The sequence below is a fragment of the Etheostoma spectabile genome, chromosome 5, assembly GCF_008692095.1.
Source record: "Etheostoma spectabile isolate EspeVRDwgs_2016 chromosome 5, UIUC_Espe_1.0, whole genome shotgun sequence".
NCBI lineage: Eukaryota > Metazoa > Chordata > Actinopteri > Perciformes > Percidae > Etheostoma > Etheostoma spectabile.
In genome coordinates this window covers 1,600,523-1,617,535 of record NC_045737.1, presented here as the reverse complement: position 1 = coordinate 1,617,535, position 17,013 = coordinate 1,600,523, and the positions used below count along the sequence as shown (strand labels likewise).

The 17,013-nt window shown below is 41.2% G+C and overlaps 1 protein-coding gene across 1 annotated transcript in view; it reads left to right on the top strand.

Annotated features, from left to right (window-relative positions):
- The window catches only part of zmat4a (zinc finger, matrin-type 4a), a 228,527-nt gene that overhangs the window by 128,155 nt on the left and 83,359 nt on the right, over positions 1-17,013 (top strand). The window contains exon 5 of the mRNA XM_032516090.1: positions 16,331-16,552. Coding sequence (XP_032371981.1) covers positions 16,331-16,552 — 222 coding nt within the window. The remainder of the gene's footprint in view (positions 1-16,330; positions 16,553-17,013) is intronic.

The window sequence follows — 17,013 nt, the reverse complement described above, 5'->3', positions numbered from 1 at the left end:
ATTTTTTCTTCTACATTATTTTTTTTATTTTTCCCAAATTTGGCACGTAATACGAGATTCATTTTGGGATTGTCCCCCAATTCAGTATATCATCCTGTTAATTGATTTCTATTCCCCCAATCTCCCCCCCCTATTCCCCCAGACAAAATTTTTCATACTATTCTTTCCACCCCATTTTTTTAGGCTTGGTGCCCCCCGTCCGACTGGGACTGTTGGGCCCCTAACAGCGCTTAATTTCTGCATTTTTTTTAATCAAATTTTGTGCCCCTAAAAAAGGGGGGTTGGAGGGTCTGTGGGGGGGCAAAGTGTCAGGTTTTGCCAAGGTGGGGGGTTTATTACCTTTGACCTGGCCGGTGTGAATAAATCCTTTACTTTGGACCATCCACCGGGGTTGGGGCCCTTCCCCTTGTGGACCTTAACCCCGACCCCTCCACCCTTTAAAGGTCTGCCTCCGTTCTATGGGGTGGCTTTTTCCCACCTGGGTAAGAGGGGTGGAAACCAAGATTTTGTTCTTCTTAAAACTTTTACCTTTTTACAACCCCTAAGGCTATGACCCCTTTTGGGGTGGACCTGGCATTTGGTCTGCCGTCGATCTTGGGGGGGGGGGCGTCTTCCCCCCTTTTGCAGCTCTCATGGCCATGGTGCCAAGGGGGGCCCCACCCCCACCATCCCTTCTGGAGCTTGGGTTCTAGCCTCAAATTTTTTGGGTTTGCTCTTTCCACTGTCCCCGGGGCTGTGGTGGTAAAAGCCCAATGGTTTGTGCCCAGGACTTGAATTCCTCAAATTTTTTAAATGGGGGCCATTATCTGATTGATTGTCTTGGGAAAGCCCTGCGTGGTTCAGTTCGTTTTTAACATCTTAACGGTCTTTCCCTTTTGTCCAGCTGGGGGTGCTTTTTCCCCCTGAAAATTGTCTCCTTTCCAAACGACTTTTATTCTTGGTTTTATTTTAAGTTTCTTTTTGTTTTTTAAAAACTTTTCCCCTTTCCACATGCGAACTTTTTTCATTGTCTTATTGATTTTAAGCTTATGACTTTTAATGTTTGACTTTTGTTTTTTCTGTTTTTAAAATTTTGGGTAAAGCACTTTTTTGCCCCCTTTGAATTGTAACAATAAAACTCCTTGCCTTTCCTTCCACTCTCTTGCATCCGTCTCTTCCCCCCCCTCCTTTTCTCTTGCGGCTGTTCCCCTGCAACGTGTCCCCCCTCCTTCCTCTACCTTTTCCCCCCCAAATTTTTCTACTTTTATAACCCACAAAGCCCCCACGAACTTTTACAAAATCCAAAAGTATTTTTTCTGAATTTTAAAAAACCCCTTCAACGAGCACCACGAGGACCCAAAGGTGGCAATTGTCCGTCCATGGGGTCACAAAAAACACCTTTTCCAACTTTTCAAAAACAGACATTTTCAAAAAACAAATTTCTCTTTTCTTCTTTTTCTCTTATCTCTACATCCGCTGAAACCCTTTTTGGGCCCCGGTTTTCCCTGCAAAAATGACACGTGGGCGCCCCGACCTTTTCCCCCCTAACCGCGGTTTTTTTCGAAAATCTCGCACCACTGTCCAAAGAATTTATGGAATCGTCATTTTTTCATTCGCTGAAACCCAGTTTTATGAACCGAGACTCCAAATGGTGAACGCTGGCTCTGTACGCGTCGAGACCTCCCTCGGCATGTAGGTCAATCACTCCTACCGGCAATTTTTGAATCCCTCGGGGTATAGTAGCTAATGGAATACCTATGAACAATGGCTCGCTATCGCGTTTCAGGTCTTCTCCATCAGTAATTCTACTAAGAAAGTCTACTAACAGGTTTATCGAACCTCAACACACAGCGTAGCTCCATACAATTATGGAATCATATTATCAACTCACTCATCCTTCAACAGCTCTCTATGTTTCCCCACTCACGCACTTTCACGTGGTGGCCCACCTTATGGGTGGAGCCACTACCCCGAACACTGGCTGCTGTGCCGTGGCCTTCCCTCATCAGCATACGACTTGCAGCGATCTACCGACAAGTTTATCGGATCACACCACAGACGCAGCTCCAATAATTGGAATCGTCTATGAACGCTGGCTCGCTATTCGCGTTTCAGGCCTTCTCCTATCAGTAATCCTACTAAAGCAAGTCCACTGATAGGTTTTTATCGAACCCTCAACACACAGCGTAGCTCCATACAACTATGGAATCATATTTATCACACTCACACTCATTCAACAGAAAAAAGGGAATGCATTGCTCTATGTCCACAAAGCACTTAATAATTTTTAGTCTATATTTTTTAACATAATGTACTCACCCGGAGGTCTGATCACTTTAATTTGGTTTTAACTATTATACAATATGCTGAATTTGATGAAACAGGTTTCAGCTTACCCTTTTTTAGAGAGCTCCCAGTGACCATTCCTCCGTGGTTTGCACACAATGCCTCCTTTTGTCTCGTTCCGGCAGACGTGGACTGTCCGTGGAATCTGGACCCGAGTTAAACAACTTCTAATCCTGATTCCGTGGAATTCCTAAGTTTAACCACTACTCAAAAAACCATCCTCTGCTACCAAATTTGTTTGCGAATTCCACTTGGAGGGTCCAAACGTCGGGACTCAAATAGCTAAGGAATCACTCTAGCTTTGATTAAGTATACCAAAAAGATTTTAATAAAACAGAGCAATGCATTCGGACAATAAATACGTGCACGGGTCTCAATGGAACATGACTAGTTCAGAGGTTCACAAAAAGGCCCCGTAACAGTCACATGCAACGGTTTATAAAGCCGCCTTTAAGGGAGTCCTATTGGTTAAAAGCGTCACAAGGCGGGTCATATCGCCATAGCAACTGTATTTCTATGGGCTGGGGGGCGCGACTTCTGTTTACATTCTTCGGCAATGTGTGTGCGTGTGTTGGGGGGTTGTTTTCCTGTGGGAATTCCTTTGTTCCCTCCATTTTTAGTGAACATGTGGCTTTCTGGTCTTACTGCATCCGGTTCACTTGTAAATGTAATGTTCTGCCAACAGGGTATCGCCCCCACCTGGATCTAAGCAACAGTACACTTTCTCCCTCATTCGTCTGATATGAGTTTTGTTTCATTTAAATTATGCATAAGTTCATTCACAGTGTCTAAATATGATAACAATACCTGAGTACAATTTCTCACAATAATTCACAATACCTGAGTATAATTTCCCACAGTCCATAACCCCAATTCAAAACCCATGATAAAAATGTCAAAAATGCACCTTCATCAAGGTAAAGTAATAGCACTGAAAAGCCCTGCATGAGTTGTTCTAAATTTCAAATGAACTTTTTGAACATGCAAGAATTTCATTTGACAGTTGAAGTGAATGTTTCCTCAGCTATATTACACTCAGACCTTGTATCTTAACAATTAACCAGTTTGCCCTTTGTCTCAGGTACAGTTGTATCAATGTCAATATTTTCATTGGCCTATGTAGCACATGCTCATGTGCATGCATTGTAAAATTAAACATTAAAGTGCACATAATATGCTAATTTTCAGGTTCATAATTGCATTTAGAGGTTGTATCAGAATAGGTTTATGTGGTTGAATTTTCAGAAAACACCATATATTTGTTGTATTACACATTGTTGCAGTTCCTCTTTTCACCCTGTGTGTTGAGCTCTCTGTTTTAGCTACAGAGTGAGGCATCTCACTTCTATACCATCTTTGTTGGGAGTCAAACACGCGCAGTAAGTACTGCCGCACGTTTGTCACGGAAGTAAAGGCTGGACTACAATAAAGCTGCTTGGAGTAGTTTGTGAACAGTGTTTTCTCTGGAAGATAGTAAGTCCCTTTGGGGTGGACTTTGGGCTTTTTCATTTTGGAAACCTCTATAGCGTGCACAAAAAAGATAATATGAACACTTTAACTAAGCTAGTGTTGCAATGTGTAGCAATTCCTAATCAGTTTCAACTTTAGAGCTCAAGGAGGCTGTTAAATTGTCACTAGTATTTTTATATAATTACAGCAACATGTATTTCATATTCCTCCACATGGTTTCTACATTCTGGCCTGTTTCCAATTCTCTGGGCCGCAAGCACAATAGCTGCCATGCATGTTACTTCCCTTAACATTTGCAGCTAAATGTCAGGCACTGATTAACTGGGAAGTGATTTGGAAAAATCTGGAGCTAAATGTTATGGTAACATGGCTATGGCTCTTTTCCTTCACATGTAATTAAAGCTATAATCTGATGACTATAAATGTCTCAGTCTGTTAACAGTGAAACAAAAGTTAGGGCCCTAGCTTAACAATCTAAGCGCACAGCGTGAAGCGCATGGCGCCAGTTAGTGTAAGGTGTATCCATATTCACTTTTACTAGTTTGGCGGCGGAAAAACAGGAGAGAAAAGGGTTGTACTTAGTGTCTTCATTAATTCATCCTTTAAAAGCCAGGCACGTTTTCACCTTGGCACATTACTATTATGATGGTAGATTTGATCCCTTCAGGGATCAATGAAGTATTTCTGATTCGGATTTGCATTTTTTATCTTTTGCAGGTGTGTGTGCTGCTGCGCTTCCCGGTGTGTGTGTGTGTGTGTGTGTGTGTGTGTGTGTGTCAAGCATAGTGTGCGCGTTGTGCACAAGCCTAGGCACATTTTACTAATGCACTGTTAAAATTCTATTAAATGCTGCGCTATTGACTTTTGACCAGTTCTTTGTTGGTCAATAGGGTGATTACTTTCTGCTGCCGCCAGATAGCAGTATACCCAGAATTCACCTGAACACACTTCCCTGTAAGACCAGCACGCCCATGGGCGCATAGATAGGCGCAGGTGCATTCGCTTCTTTAAGAAACGTGGGCGCGGGACGAGAAATTAACTACTGCTTTGGTCTTAAAAGAGCAAAGACCCTTGTGTTGGACTTTTTTGGCACATTCACACGTTGTATTGGGTTGTTTCATTGCATAAGTTTGATTGCGGGATCATTTTGGGATCAGTTGTGTTTAATTAAGTTACTTGTGCTACTTGCATAACTCTTGCAGGTTTAGAGTCGTACACATTAACAGCTTTTCTTCATCAATATGGCCAAAAATATTATTGTTCCTGCTATTGCTGCTTTGTACCTGTTGTAAAAGTCACAGATACGTTGGGAAATCAAACGACCTCATGTCTGGATTAATAACATCATATAGGAGAATAATGCACTGCCTATTCCGGGAAGTAAACATTGAGTCTGGATGACGTCTGTCCCCAGCACTACTAGGTACAGATTTTGCTGCTGTTTTGCCAAAATCTCCCACACTGATTTTTCATGATTCCACTGACTTTTTGACTGTTCATTGCCTCACATATAACCTTCTTGGGGGATAAATGCACGCTTACAGAAGTGTCTTTTCTTCAGCCAATTTTCCAAGTTTAACAGCAGAAAATAGTTTCTTTATCGCTCTGTTACTGTACTTTTTTTTAGACACGTCCAAACATCCCAGCATAAAATCTAATTTAATAACACTTCATCCAGTGCTGTGGCTGTACTCAAATATATTTGTAGTTTTAGTAACTGACAGTAATTTACAGCAGGCTTAATAAATGTCCCCTTCGGTCCTCTTTTCTCATTTCCAACTTCACTGAGTCTAAAGGACAAACAGCCTGCAGTTCAAGTTCAGCTTGATTCAGGTAGTAATAACATCTCGGGGATGGAGATGTTTTGTTCATTTGCTTTACATGACCTGGACAGCTTACAGAGGTTCCCCCTCTGAAAATATGAGAACAAGGTTTGTAGACAGAGGAGAGGGTGGTGAGTAGAATGCCCAAAAGGGATGCATTGTAGGGATACAAGAGATAACTGCATGGATTCAAAGCACTTTGATCCAATCTCCTCACAGAATCTCCTTATTGACTTTTGAAATGTAAGCTTTTCATCCAGCAAGAGTGGTACCCATCTCCCTGGAAACAAACATCAATTAAAGCTGCAAGCACCGTTGGACGGGCTCTCGCTCCTCTGCATGCATTGATGTTACTGGTGGACGTAGGGCTGCACAATTAATCAAATTTTAATCACGATTTTGACTAACCACAATCAAATTTGCGTGATCAAGCGATTTTTTTGAATTCGTCATTTCAAAGCCAATCTACTGCTCCGTAAACCTCGTGATCATGTGCCAGTCGGAGTTGTTCCCTGCACCGTGCAGCTTTGTTTCTAGATGTAGACAGTCACAGAGAACAGAGTGACGTGAGGAAAATTCCACAACAGATCGTTGGTTATACATCGGTCTCAGGGTTTACTAATTTACTAGTAAACGCAACAGCAGTGACCAGTGTTAGTTAGTGTCTGTTAGCTCACAGGGCTCTAGGGCGCGAGTAATATTTTTCGCATCGGTGCACATAATGTCCTCGCATCCGCTGCAGTGTTGTTTATATCGATATGGTTTAATTTTGCGTTGCATGACCCATTTCTTTTGTAAACCAGTGCCTGTGTTGGATCTCTCCTCTACTCTCTCTCTTCTTACTCGCCGCACAGCCACGCCACACATCGGCACCGATCCACATTTCTGACATTTGTCTACAGTTTTAATTGTTAATAACACAGCTGTATATTGTTAACCATGAGCGGCAAACCTGTATTTGTACCAGTGTTTCCGCTGGTAATGGCGAAAAACACAGAAGAAGTTGAATGCAACTGACTTCAGTTGGTAGAGTAATAGCGTGTGAAACGGAGCCTGCTGGATCTGGGCCAGAAATGTGACCCATGGCCAGAATATTATAGTTCATAAAAATGCAGCGCAGTGACAATACAGACATTCCATACACATGACGTGTGTAACTCTGCTGACCCGCCATTCGACCCTTGCTGGACCCATTCATTATGAGTAAGCCGTCACTCTGTGAGTACGTCCATCGCACTCCCCCCTCTCTCCCTAGCACTTTTAGCCACTTTGAGCCGCCTTACTGATGAACACCTGCAATCCATCCTGAGAATCTCCACAACACAGAACCTAACCCCAAACATAAACCAACTTGTTGCAAAGAAAAGACTCCAAGTATCAGGCTCTGACTAAATAGGACAAGAAAATTGAATTTTAAGTTTTGTTATGATTTAACTTTTACTTTAAATAAAAAAAATTATTTATATTTCCAGATTTGTTATATTCCAGCATGTACAGATTTTGAATGTATTGCATTGACAGGATATTTTTTTATGAAGAGTAAAATATTTTAAGTTGAAATTTATTTTGGAATGATATCCTGTATTTTAATTCATATTAATGGTTTAAAAACACAAATATTTAGTCTGTTAAATAAATGTTTATACTGTTTGGCCCTCGACATTAAGTGTGTTTTGAGTTTTGGCCCCCTGTGCAATTGAGTTTGACACCCCTGCCCTAGGAGGACGCCACTCCTTGCGTCCGTGCATTAGCGCGGCACTCAATGAAAATGGAACTCCCTGCTGAGTTCAATGATACCTCACACAAGACTCTATGTCATATAGTTCATTAGCTGTGAAAGGGGGCGTGGCTTAAGCATAGGGGTCGGGGCAAACCTTTACCAATAAAAAAGGAAGTCTCTGCTGAGTTCGTTGATACCTCACATAAGACTCTACCTTAAACAGATCACCAGTTATTAAAGGGGGTGTGGGTTAAGCATAGGGGGCAGGCCAAACCATGACCAATGAATAAGGAACTCTGCTGAGTTCAGTGATACCTAACACAAGGGTCTACATCAAACGGGTCATAAGTTGGTCATAAGTTATCAAAAGGGGCGTGGCTATATCATAGGGGGCAGGTCAAACCATCACTAATCAAAAAGACTCTCTGCTGAGTTCAATAATACCTCAAACAAGAGTCTACCTTAAACAGGTCACCAGTTACGAAAGGGGCATTGTTTAGGCATAGGGGGCAGGGCAAACCATCACCAATGAAGAAGGAACTCTCTGCTGAGTTCAATGACACCTCACACCAGACTCTACCTTAAACATTTCAAAAGCCATCAGAGGGGTGGTGGCCTAAGAACATGGGCATGGTTAAAGTATAGGGAGCGACTCAGTATCACATGTAGACCACATCTGCCATACATGATATTATGTATGGCAGATTTTTTTCTTTTAACAAATTTTTCATCTTTAAGTTTTTCAGATTCTACAGACCAAATTGAATGAAATCTCTAGATTGTTAAAGTAAAGTACCTTGACTTTTACGTCTACTTCCGGTTGTCACTATGGGACGCTATGGTTTTGAGCCAATATCGGCCTATAGATATCTTCAGGGTTGGACTCCTGAAAATAAATCCTGAAAAGTTTCAAGCAAATTCATGCTTTGCAGTCAAGTGATCACCATGGTACCTGGCGGGCAAGAAACGCCAAGAAAACGGCAACAAACAGTGGCCAGACAGACAAATTGCCAGCTTGCAGAGTTCCAATACTATATGTCACCAAATGTTAAAATCAGATATCATGAAAAGATTAACATACTCAGAACTTGTGGTCACAGCACCCGGTCATGTTTTCATGGCTTTGAAGCTGGCAAAGTCTCTACCAGTCTTGGAGTTTGGAGATATTTACATCTATCTTATAGAGAATCCATCACCTTACACCACACAAAAAATGAGAGCCTACAAAAGTACGGATGGCTATCTTTTTTCAAGATTGGATGAGTTAATAACACTGTCGTATGGGAGGTGAAAAACATCTTCATAATCAAAGCAAAGGTGAGTGTTACTAGCTGGATACCCGCAAACGCTTGCTAACGTTTGCTAATCTGTTCCAGCGTGTGATGAAGTCTTCATCTGAATATGTTGCGCTACACCCGCCAAAATCCGCTAAAATGTTATTATATAGATGATATCCCAATCATTAACTAAACCCATGTAGAAAGACTAAGAAAGCATCCAGCGTATAATTTTAACAGTGTGTGTGTGTATGTGTGTTTGTGTGTGTGTGTGTGTGTGTGTGTGTGTGTGTGTGTGTCAGTCAATGTCTGCATAATCTGTGCATCTAGAGTTATCATGTGGACTATATTTGTAAACATTGTTGCAATACCTCTCTGTCTGGTTTTAACCAGTCCCTCCAGGATTTTGCTACCTTTTTAAGATTGTTGTGGCCCAAACTGCCCAATTTTGCTGGAGCTTTTGTAAAAATGGCGATAAAGTTGTGTTTGTCTTTTGTAGGTTTGTAGGCTGATGAGAGGAACCGCATGACCATTCCCACCTTAACCCTTGTGTGGTATTCAGGTCTGTGGGACCCATTTTCAAAGTTTGCTAAAAGAAAAATGATGCTATTTAATATTTCTTCTAACTGCTATGAAATTTAACAGTGTCCTCCTTCTGGGCCTGCTGTGTGTGTCTGCAGTGTGTCTGTGTGTGTCTTTGCGTCTGTACAGTTTGTGTGCGTGTCTGAGTCTGTTAGTCACATTTACGGTTAGTGCATCCCATCGCACAACTATTTGGATTCTGGTTTGCTTTTAATTCACCTCAAAACAATAGCTTTTATAAAGTAAAACTGGCAACGTCCTGACAAGATGATTATCTTACTAGGTTTTGTTGCTAGGAGACTGATGTTCTTGCTCGCCAGCTAGTAGTACAAAGTACGAATTGGACAATATACACTCAGGTTACACTTCCTGTTTTGATGGTGAAACGCAAATTTAAAGTTGATAATATTAAATCTCTAGGAGCAATTTGTTAAAGTATGACATGTGGTAATGGTCAAAAACGTGCAAATTTGGAACTTTCAATTTCAATTCAATTCAATTTTATTTATAGTATCAATTCATAACAAGAGTTATCTCAAGACATTTTACAGATAGACCACACTCCAGAATTTACAAGGACCCAACAGTTCTAATAGTTTCCTCCAGAGCAAGCAACAGTGCGACAGTGGCGAGGAAAAACTTCCTTTTAGACTTTCAATTCAAAATGGCGGACTTCCTGTTGGGTTTACGTTTTTTGTACGTCTTGAGTCTACAATAAACATACTGCAGGGGCTCAACATTTTTTACTTTGTAGAGGGGGCCAGCAAACTATTTTTGTACATTTTCTCCAGACTTGATGCAACCGTTTTTGAGTATGTCAGGTCAAGCTCAAAAAGGCAATTTATTTGAATGGCTGTGTCCCTCCGCTCCAACCCTATTTCCTTTCCCCCAGGTCCTTTTAATTGTCATTTTCCATCCATTCACCAGATTCCCCTCATCTACACACCTAAACATTTACCTGGCCTTCCCCAACCACTCACTCACCTGCATCCCATTAATTCAGCCTCCCGGTTTACATACTGACCCATTTCCATTCATTACCTGCCTGGTCGAAAAAGCTGAAATGTGCTTCTTGCCTTCGCTTTCTAGCTTCTGTATTTTGTTATCTGTTATCTAAAACCCCCAACATAGAATATGTCATTTGTTACTTGTCTGTTTTAACCTCTGCTGTGTGTGTGTGTGTGTGTGTGTGTTTGTGTGTGTGTGCCCGTGCGCACGCACGCATGTGCATACTCTGATTAACCAGCCACAAGGCTGTCAGGCTGAAATGTGGCATGTGCACTGTCTTCTTGACTTGATGATGATAAATCAGGACCATCAGGCTTGGATGATTCATACCCTGGTGTACTGATGATTCTCCTAAAAAAATGTTCTTCTCACACATCAATGTCAAAATAAATTGTGAGACTTCAGGAAAAAGCTACAATCCTCTCAGAGTTTTTAGTGTGTTGTCGGTGCTTGGCACTCTGTGTCCAAAGCTCATGAATTTGACTCAGCAGCGATATAAGGCACATTTCTATCTCGCTGACGCTTAAATCTATAATAAAGAGAAGTGAGGGCCTTTTCACAGAGTTTAGTGTCCTTTACACAGCAGGTGCTGCACTGATTCAACACCATCTGCCTCTTGGCGATGGCAATGAGCCCCATCTTTTGAACTTAGCTGCACCCTTGATCAAAGGAGACAGGGGTGTTAAACAGTATAGCTCTAATGATGCACTTAAGGGTTTTATTCCTTTATGTGCCTGCAGGGTTATCTATGGGGTTGGAAAGCTATCATGCAATAACGCAGCCCAGTATGAATGAGGAGTCTGTCACCTTGTATTAAAAGTAAATACTTTAGGTAAAACTGGTGGGCTGCTAGACGAATGGCCAGGACACTCTGTTGTAAAAGCAGTAAGAATATTAAATCAGTGTGATTACACTCTGCTGGAGGAGGATACTGCTCTGAGAATTTGCACTGATGATGATAAATGATCTTTGCTTAGGTCTTGTAATCATGGGCTATTTCGAGTGTGTTTGCAGAAAATGATTTGCAAGAGTTTCTCTTCTATGCTTCTCATTTTCTCTTCAATCTCAACTTTTCAGAATCTTTAACCAAAGAGATTTGACTTGTTTGAACCTAAAGCTTTAGTGCGTAACTTTTTGATATTAATGAATTTCTGTTACATTCAAGTCATTGCCAAAAAAGGTGCAAAAAAGCTAATTAAGACTATCAGCTCCGGTGACTTTCTCGCACCGATGCTCGAGTGAAGATAATTACTTTTTCTGAAGAGTCCATTGTGTTTTTTTAATCCTCTGTGTCGTCCTTACTAGCAACTGCGTGGGGGGCGTGGTCACAGAATGCTTGTATCATGTGGACACACCGACAGTTTTTTTGTCGTAACTTAGAATTCCTAATGGGGAGACAGAAACTACACATGCTACTTTACAGCTTTAGTCAAGTGCTTTGAATAGTCAAAAAGTCATGCTTAGGTATTGCAGACCTGATTTTTAAATTTTTTTTTCTTGAATGCAACAGAAGCAACACTGACACATCATCAGCCATTAAATTGAAATGGCAAACTTGTTTGGGATTAATAGTAGCATTAATTTAGAATTGTGTTTCTGGCAACCAAACATTACCATTTCTGTTAACCCTCTTTATCTCCGATTTCACCTACAACTCCAAGTCCTTTTTTAAAATCTTTATTTCTTGCAAACAGAACAATATGTCATTTTTGAGAGATACACAACACAAGCAAAGTACCAAATACATTTTCTTGACATACTGTACATTGTGTCAGTATAAAATTCACATAAGAAAGAACACTTTAGCAAATACAACACCAAGTCCTGCCACTTACAGAAGTTCTCCCACGACACTGCAATTGTAAACTGCATCAGCGTGGATGAGGCTGGATCGATGGGCATTTTGGACTCTTCTTTTAAGTGTTAGCTTAACAATAGCAAGACAAAGGAGTTTTTTGTTGACTTCAGCAGCCAAACAATACCCCCTAAACCAAATTTGATTCATGGGGTGGATGTGGACTGCACAACACTACAATCTGGACAACAAGTAGGAATGGGCTAAGATCACTGAGACTGGACAACAAGCAGGACTGGGCTAAGATCACTGAGACTGGACAACAAGCAGGACTGGGCTAAAAACACTGAGACTGGACAACAAGCAGGACTGGGCTAAGATCACTGAGACTGGACAATAAGCAGGACTGGCCTAAGAACACTGAGACTGGACAACAAGCAAGTCTGGGCTAAGATCACTGAGACTAGACAACAAGCCGGACTGGGCTAAGATCACTGAGACTAGACAACAAGCAGTAGTTGGCTAAGATCACTGAGGCTGTGTACAAGAAGTGCTAGAGCCACTCTTTATCCTGCGGCGGCCGGGGTCATTAATTGTCCCTGTGCAATGCTGTGGAATCTATACCTGTCTGTGGTAGCCAATGACATCTTCTGTTGTGTGCTGGGGCAACAGGGCGAGGACAGTCAACGTCAGCACAATCAACAAGCTCATCAAGAAGGCTGGCTCTGTCATGTGGATGGAGCTTGATTATTTGGTGGTGGTGTCAGAGAGGAGGATGCTGCGCAAGCTGCGAAGCGTCATGGACAATTACTCTCACCCTCTTCACCATCCTCCTGTGGCCATTAGACATTACAACTCCTCCACCTCAGGTCGAGGTCTCGTGGACTACACTGGATTTTTCTAGTTTTTTACAACTTAACTTGTTACTGAATCTTCGGACATAATGTGGACATAATATGGGACCTTAAAGGAAATATTTTATATTCAAGGAAACATTAAATTTGTAGTAGTCTTGCATTGCCAGACTTGGCTATTCCAAACAGCCTTCCGGAATGAGAGAGAAACGTTAATCTCACGGTTATTGAAAAAGCTGCAAGCAGCAATACTGGAGGCCAAGCAATCATCCTGGTCTGAACAGGCACTAGAGTAGTAATAATAACAACAACAATACTTATATTAATTGTAATAATACCGATAATAAATATAGCCGCAAGCGGCGGTTTGCGGGTTCAAACATTTTTTTCTCAATAGTGACTCAAAGTAATTTCCCACCTGGGGTCCAACGTTGTTATAAAACATATCCTGCAAGCTTTGGACAAACAGCGCACTTTGTTTAAAAGGCGTGACTTGTCAAATATTTTCAATTCAGTGTGATATGTATCTTGGTCCAGCTCACAGCAATTTGAGAAAAGCAGATGAGCAAAACAAAAACAATTGCTAATAAAAGCCGCAATCTGCAATTCTAATTCCAAATCATTCCACTCCCAGTTGTTGTGCAATTTCAATAAGACTTGCAGTGTATGTGTGAGTTCATTATGTAGACATTTCCTGGAAGTTTTGTGTTAATTGGACAAACATTCAGTCATTTATAGCCTGATTTGCGCTATATCACCTGCAGTTGGTTTGTTTTTACAGCGCCCCCTGGTGTTCAATTTGTATGAAACTTTCAGGGTGTGGTTCGGGTACACACGAGGATATATCCTGAGAGATTTGTGATGATTGGACAATGAATATGTGATTTATAGTAAAATGTGAGTCATGCCACTCACCTATCTTGTGCTTGTACCCCTCCCTAGTGGTATATTTATATAAAACTGTCTGGGTATATCTGGGGCAATTATCTGAATATACCCAGTGAGTTTTGTGATGATTGGCGTTATGTTTGCTGATTTGTTTTTATTTATGTACAGAGCCAAGTCTCTTTTGAAGTTCATTGGTGAATAACTTGAAAAGTAATTGAGATATGGACATGCTTTATACACCTTGTAATAAGTTTGATCCATTGATGATTCACTGTAAATTTGGTCACAATCGGAGCTACAGTAAAGATGGAGATCTCAAAAAAGTGTTTTTCAAAAAATTCAAAATGTGGGAAATTTTTTATAGGCGAACCTTAATGATCCTTGTGGCTTTTTTGTAGAGCACATTAAGCTGCAACTGTGTGAGAAGTTTCAAGTCAATCAGACTTCTGGTGGGAAGGGCGTGGCCTATCATAGTTTGCATTTTGAAGCCTTAATACACGGCATCATGTTGTTGATTGGTTAATATTTCTATAGAAGCACATGCACACAATTTCCAGTTATTCTCCCAAGTTTCATGTTTCTAGCTCATTCCAGCTCACGGGAATTTGAGCCGGCACGGCAGACAACAAATAAAACAAATAAATACAACAGACAAACATAGAAGGGTTCTACTGCTTTGCGTTTTGAACCCAAATAAAAATAGCAAAAAGCAGCAAACAGAAAGTAAAGTGTAAAGTCAAGTTATTTCTTTATCATCCTAACAAAGTAAATATTTCACCTTCATTGAGTTTCCACACCCTTTTAATATTCTCTTTTAAATTCTGTCACCCTTTCTCTGCTCTGCTAGGTAATTGCCAGACTGTTATTGTTCAAACCAAGAGCTCTGCTTTCAGGTTAGGTCTCATATGCCAGAGGTATCTAAACAGATTTGATGGAGAATTACACCTAGTTCTCTATATATGTCAATCTACCAACTGTGGTTTTCTCACAGACAGAGCAGGTGGGGCTCCTGCTGTGTGTGGGGCACCTTCAATCTGAAGTATACTGGGTGGGCATGTTTGGCTAGTTTTAATCCTTGGATTTAGTTGCTGAAGTGTATGGCGGATGCACACCTCTTTCTAAAAGCATATTTCTGTTTGAATAGGACATTAAATCAAAACAGCATCTTGGCTTCTGTAGCTGACCTCTGACATTCTTGCACAGGGGACTACAGGGATTAAATTAGATCTGACAGTTTACATTGGCCTATTAGTTGGAAAGGTGATCCTACAGTGCGCACAGATTCAAATCCTACATAATAGCCAATTGCTGTGGATGAGAGCATTTTAATGTAAAATATAATGCAAATGTAAACTCTGCTCTGCCTGGGGCTCAGCTCTGAATCACTGAAGGCTGAACCCACAGAGAGCAAAATGCTGACAGTAAAGGTTCTATACATTCTCTCTCTCCCCTGTGTTTTTCACTGGAGTTGCCACTTTGAAATGTTGACTGGTGTAATGGAACGTAATGGCACAACACTTAATGTTGACTTAGGGTGGGCCGAGCACTCTAGGGTTAAAACTGATTAAGTTCATGGCGTTGTTTTGTGTTGAGGAGCGCTCAGTGCAATGCCGCACTCGCTCAGATTTAATGCAGTCATCCATGCATGAAGGGACAAGTGGGCAGCCACGAATGCAGCAGGCTTTTTAATCCGTTTGCCAAGAAGAATTTAGGTTTTCCTCTTTAGGCGCTTAATGGAGATAACAGCTTGTTATTCAGGGGGCTGCAGTAGCAGTCATTGTAACATTGTTGCTGATGAGTGCTCATTAAATCCTTTACGTTGTTCTCTGTCTGCTGGCAACAAATCTCTACTTGTGTTTTTAGGCTGTGTTGACATGTCATTAGTAGTCTGCAGTCTTGTTACAAATGTGTAAAAATATGTATGATTTAATGCAGTAAAACTATTTTATTCTTAAGCAGTGTTTTTCCTGCACAAAGAACTGAGAGGTGGCCATCTTCCTTAATTTCCATGTGAAAAATACAACACTGTAATATTCACATATCCATTGCAAGAGTTACATTGTTTGCAAGAGTTACATTAAATGGCCAACTGCAGTTAGAAGAATGAAATAACTCTACTATGGTGCAAGGTGAAAAGACAGCATGATAGTTAATTAAGATGAAAGTTAATTAGCACTGGTCGTTAAAAGTATGATTCACATGACAAACAACATACTATACATTTGGTGGGATGTTCCGAGCCCATCCGGGGGATCAGAATCAGGTTAGGTCCGGGCAGATTTTAATGGATCAATGTCAGCTAACATAAAGCCAATCAAAATTGTATTCTTCCTTTGTTGAACTCCTACTGTGTTTTGTTCATTAGCCTGCTGCTTTCTTTAATCACATCTGAGCTCTGCAGTGCAAGCAATTTGCTTCATATGCAAGTGTGTGAATGTGAGAAATGATTTGGTCGCACTGGTGATTTACTCAGCTTTTTACATCCAGGTGGGCAAATAAAAAAACAAATCAGTGAGGCACGTGTCTCCTTTTAAACCAGTAAAAACCCTGCATATCCTCAATTGTGTGTTTTGTTTTTGTTCCGTCAGAGGCATCGCCCAGTCCAGTAAAGAGCTCCCCAGAAACATCTCCAATGACCTCCCCGCGACAGCGCCGTGACTCTGACCGCTACTGCCAGCTATGCAACGCCTGGTTCAACAACCCAGGCATGGCTCAGCAACATTATGATGGCAAAAAGCACAAGAAGAATGCTGCTAGAGCAGACCTTTTGGAGCAGCTGGGCAAGACCCTGGACATGGGAGAGATGAAAGGTACGGAGCACTGTTGTTAAAAATACTTTTCATATTCTTACTGTATCTTTGTGATAATTTTTTCATATTTTTTTTATGTTCAGAAAACATGACATTCACGAACAGTTACAAACAACACACTGGGACATAAGAACCTGTCCCAAGGCCGCTAAAACAAAGATAGGAAAAACGGGAGGAAGGGAGAAAAACCAATACACACAGAAACAGACACACAAAGAGATAGACACAAGACAAGGGACCCGCAACATACGCAAACAACAGAAAAGAGAAGGCTGCAGCACAAATTCACAGCATAGACTTGAAGGACTCAGCAATGCTGCACCAAGTGTCCCAAAGTCCTTCCCGGGCTCAACCTATGCGAGCCGTTTACAGATCAATATTCTGTATATTACGTCCAAAAAAAAAAGGATCCATGTACGAGCGTACAAGTGATGAGGTGGCTTCCAACGGGTTGCAATCAT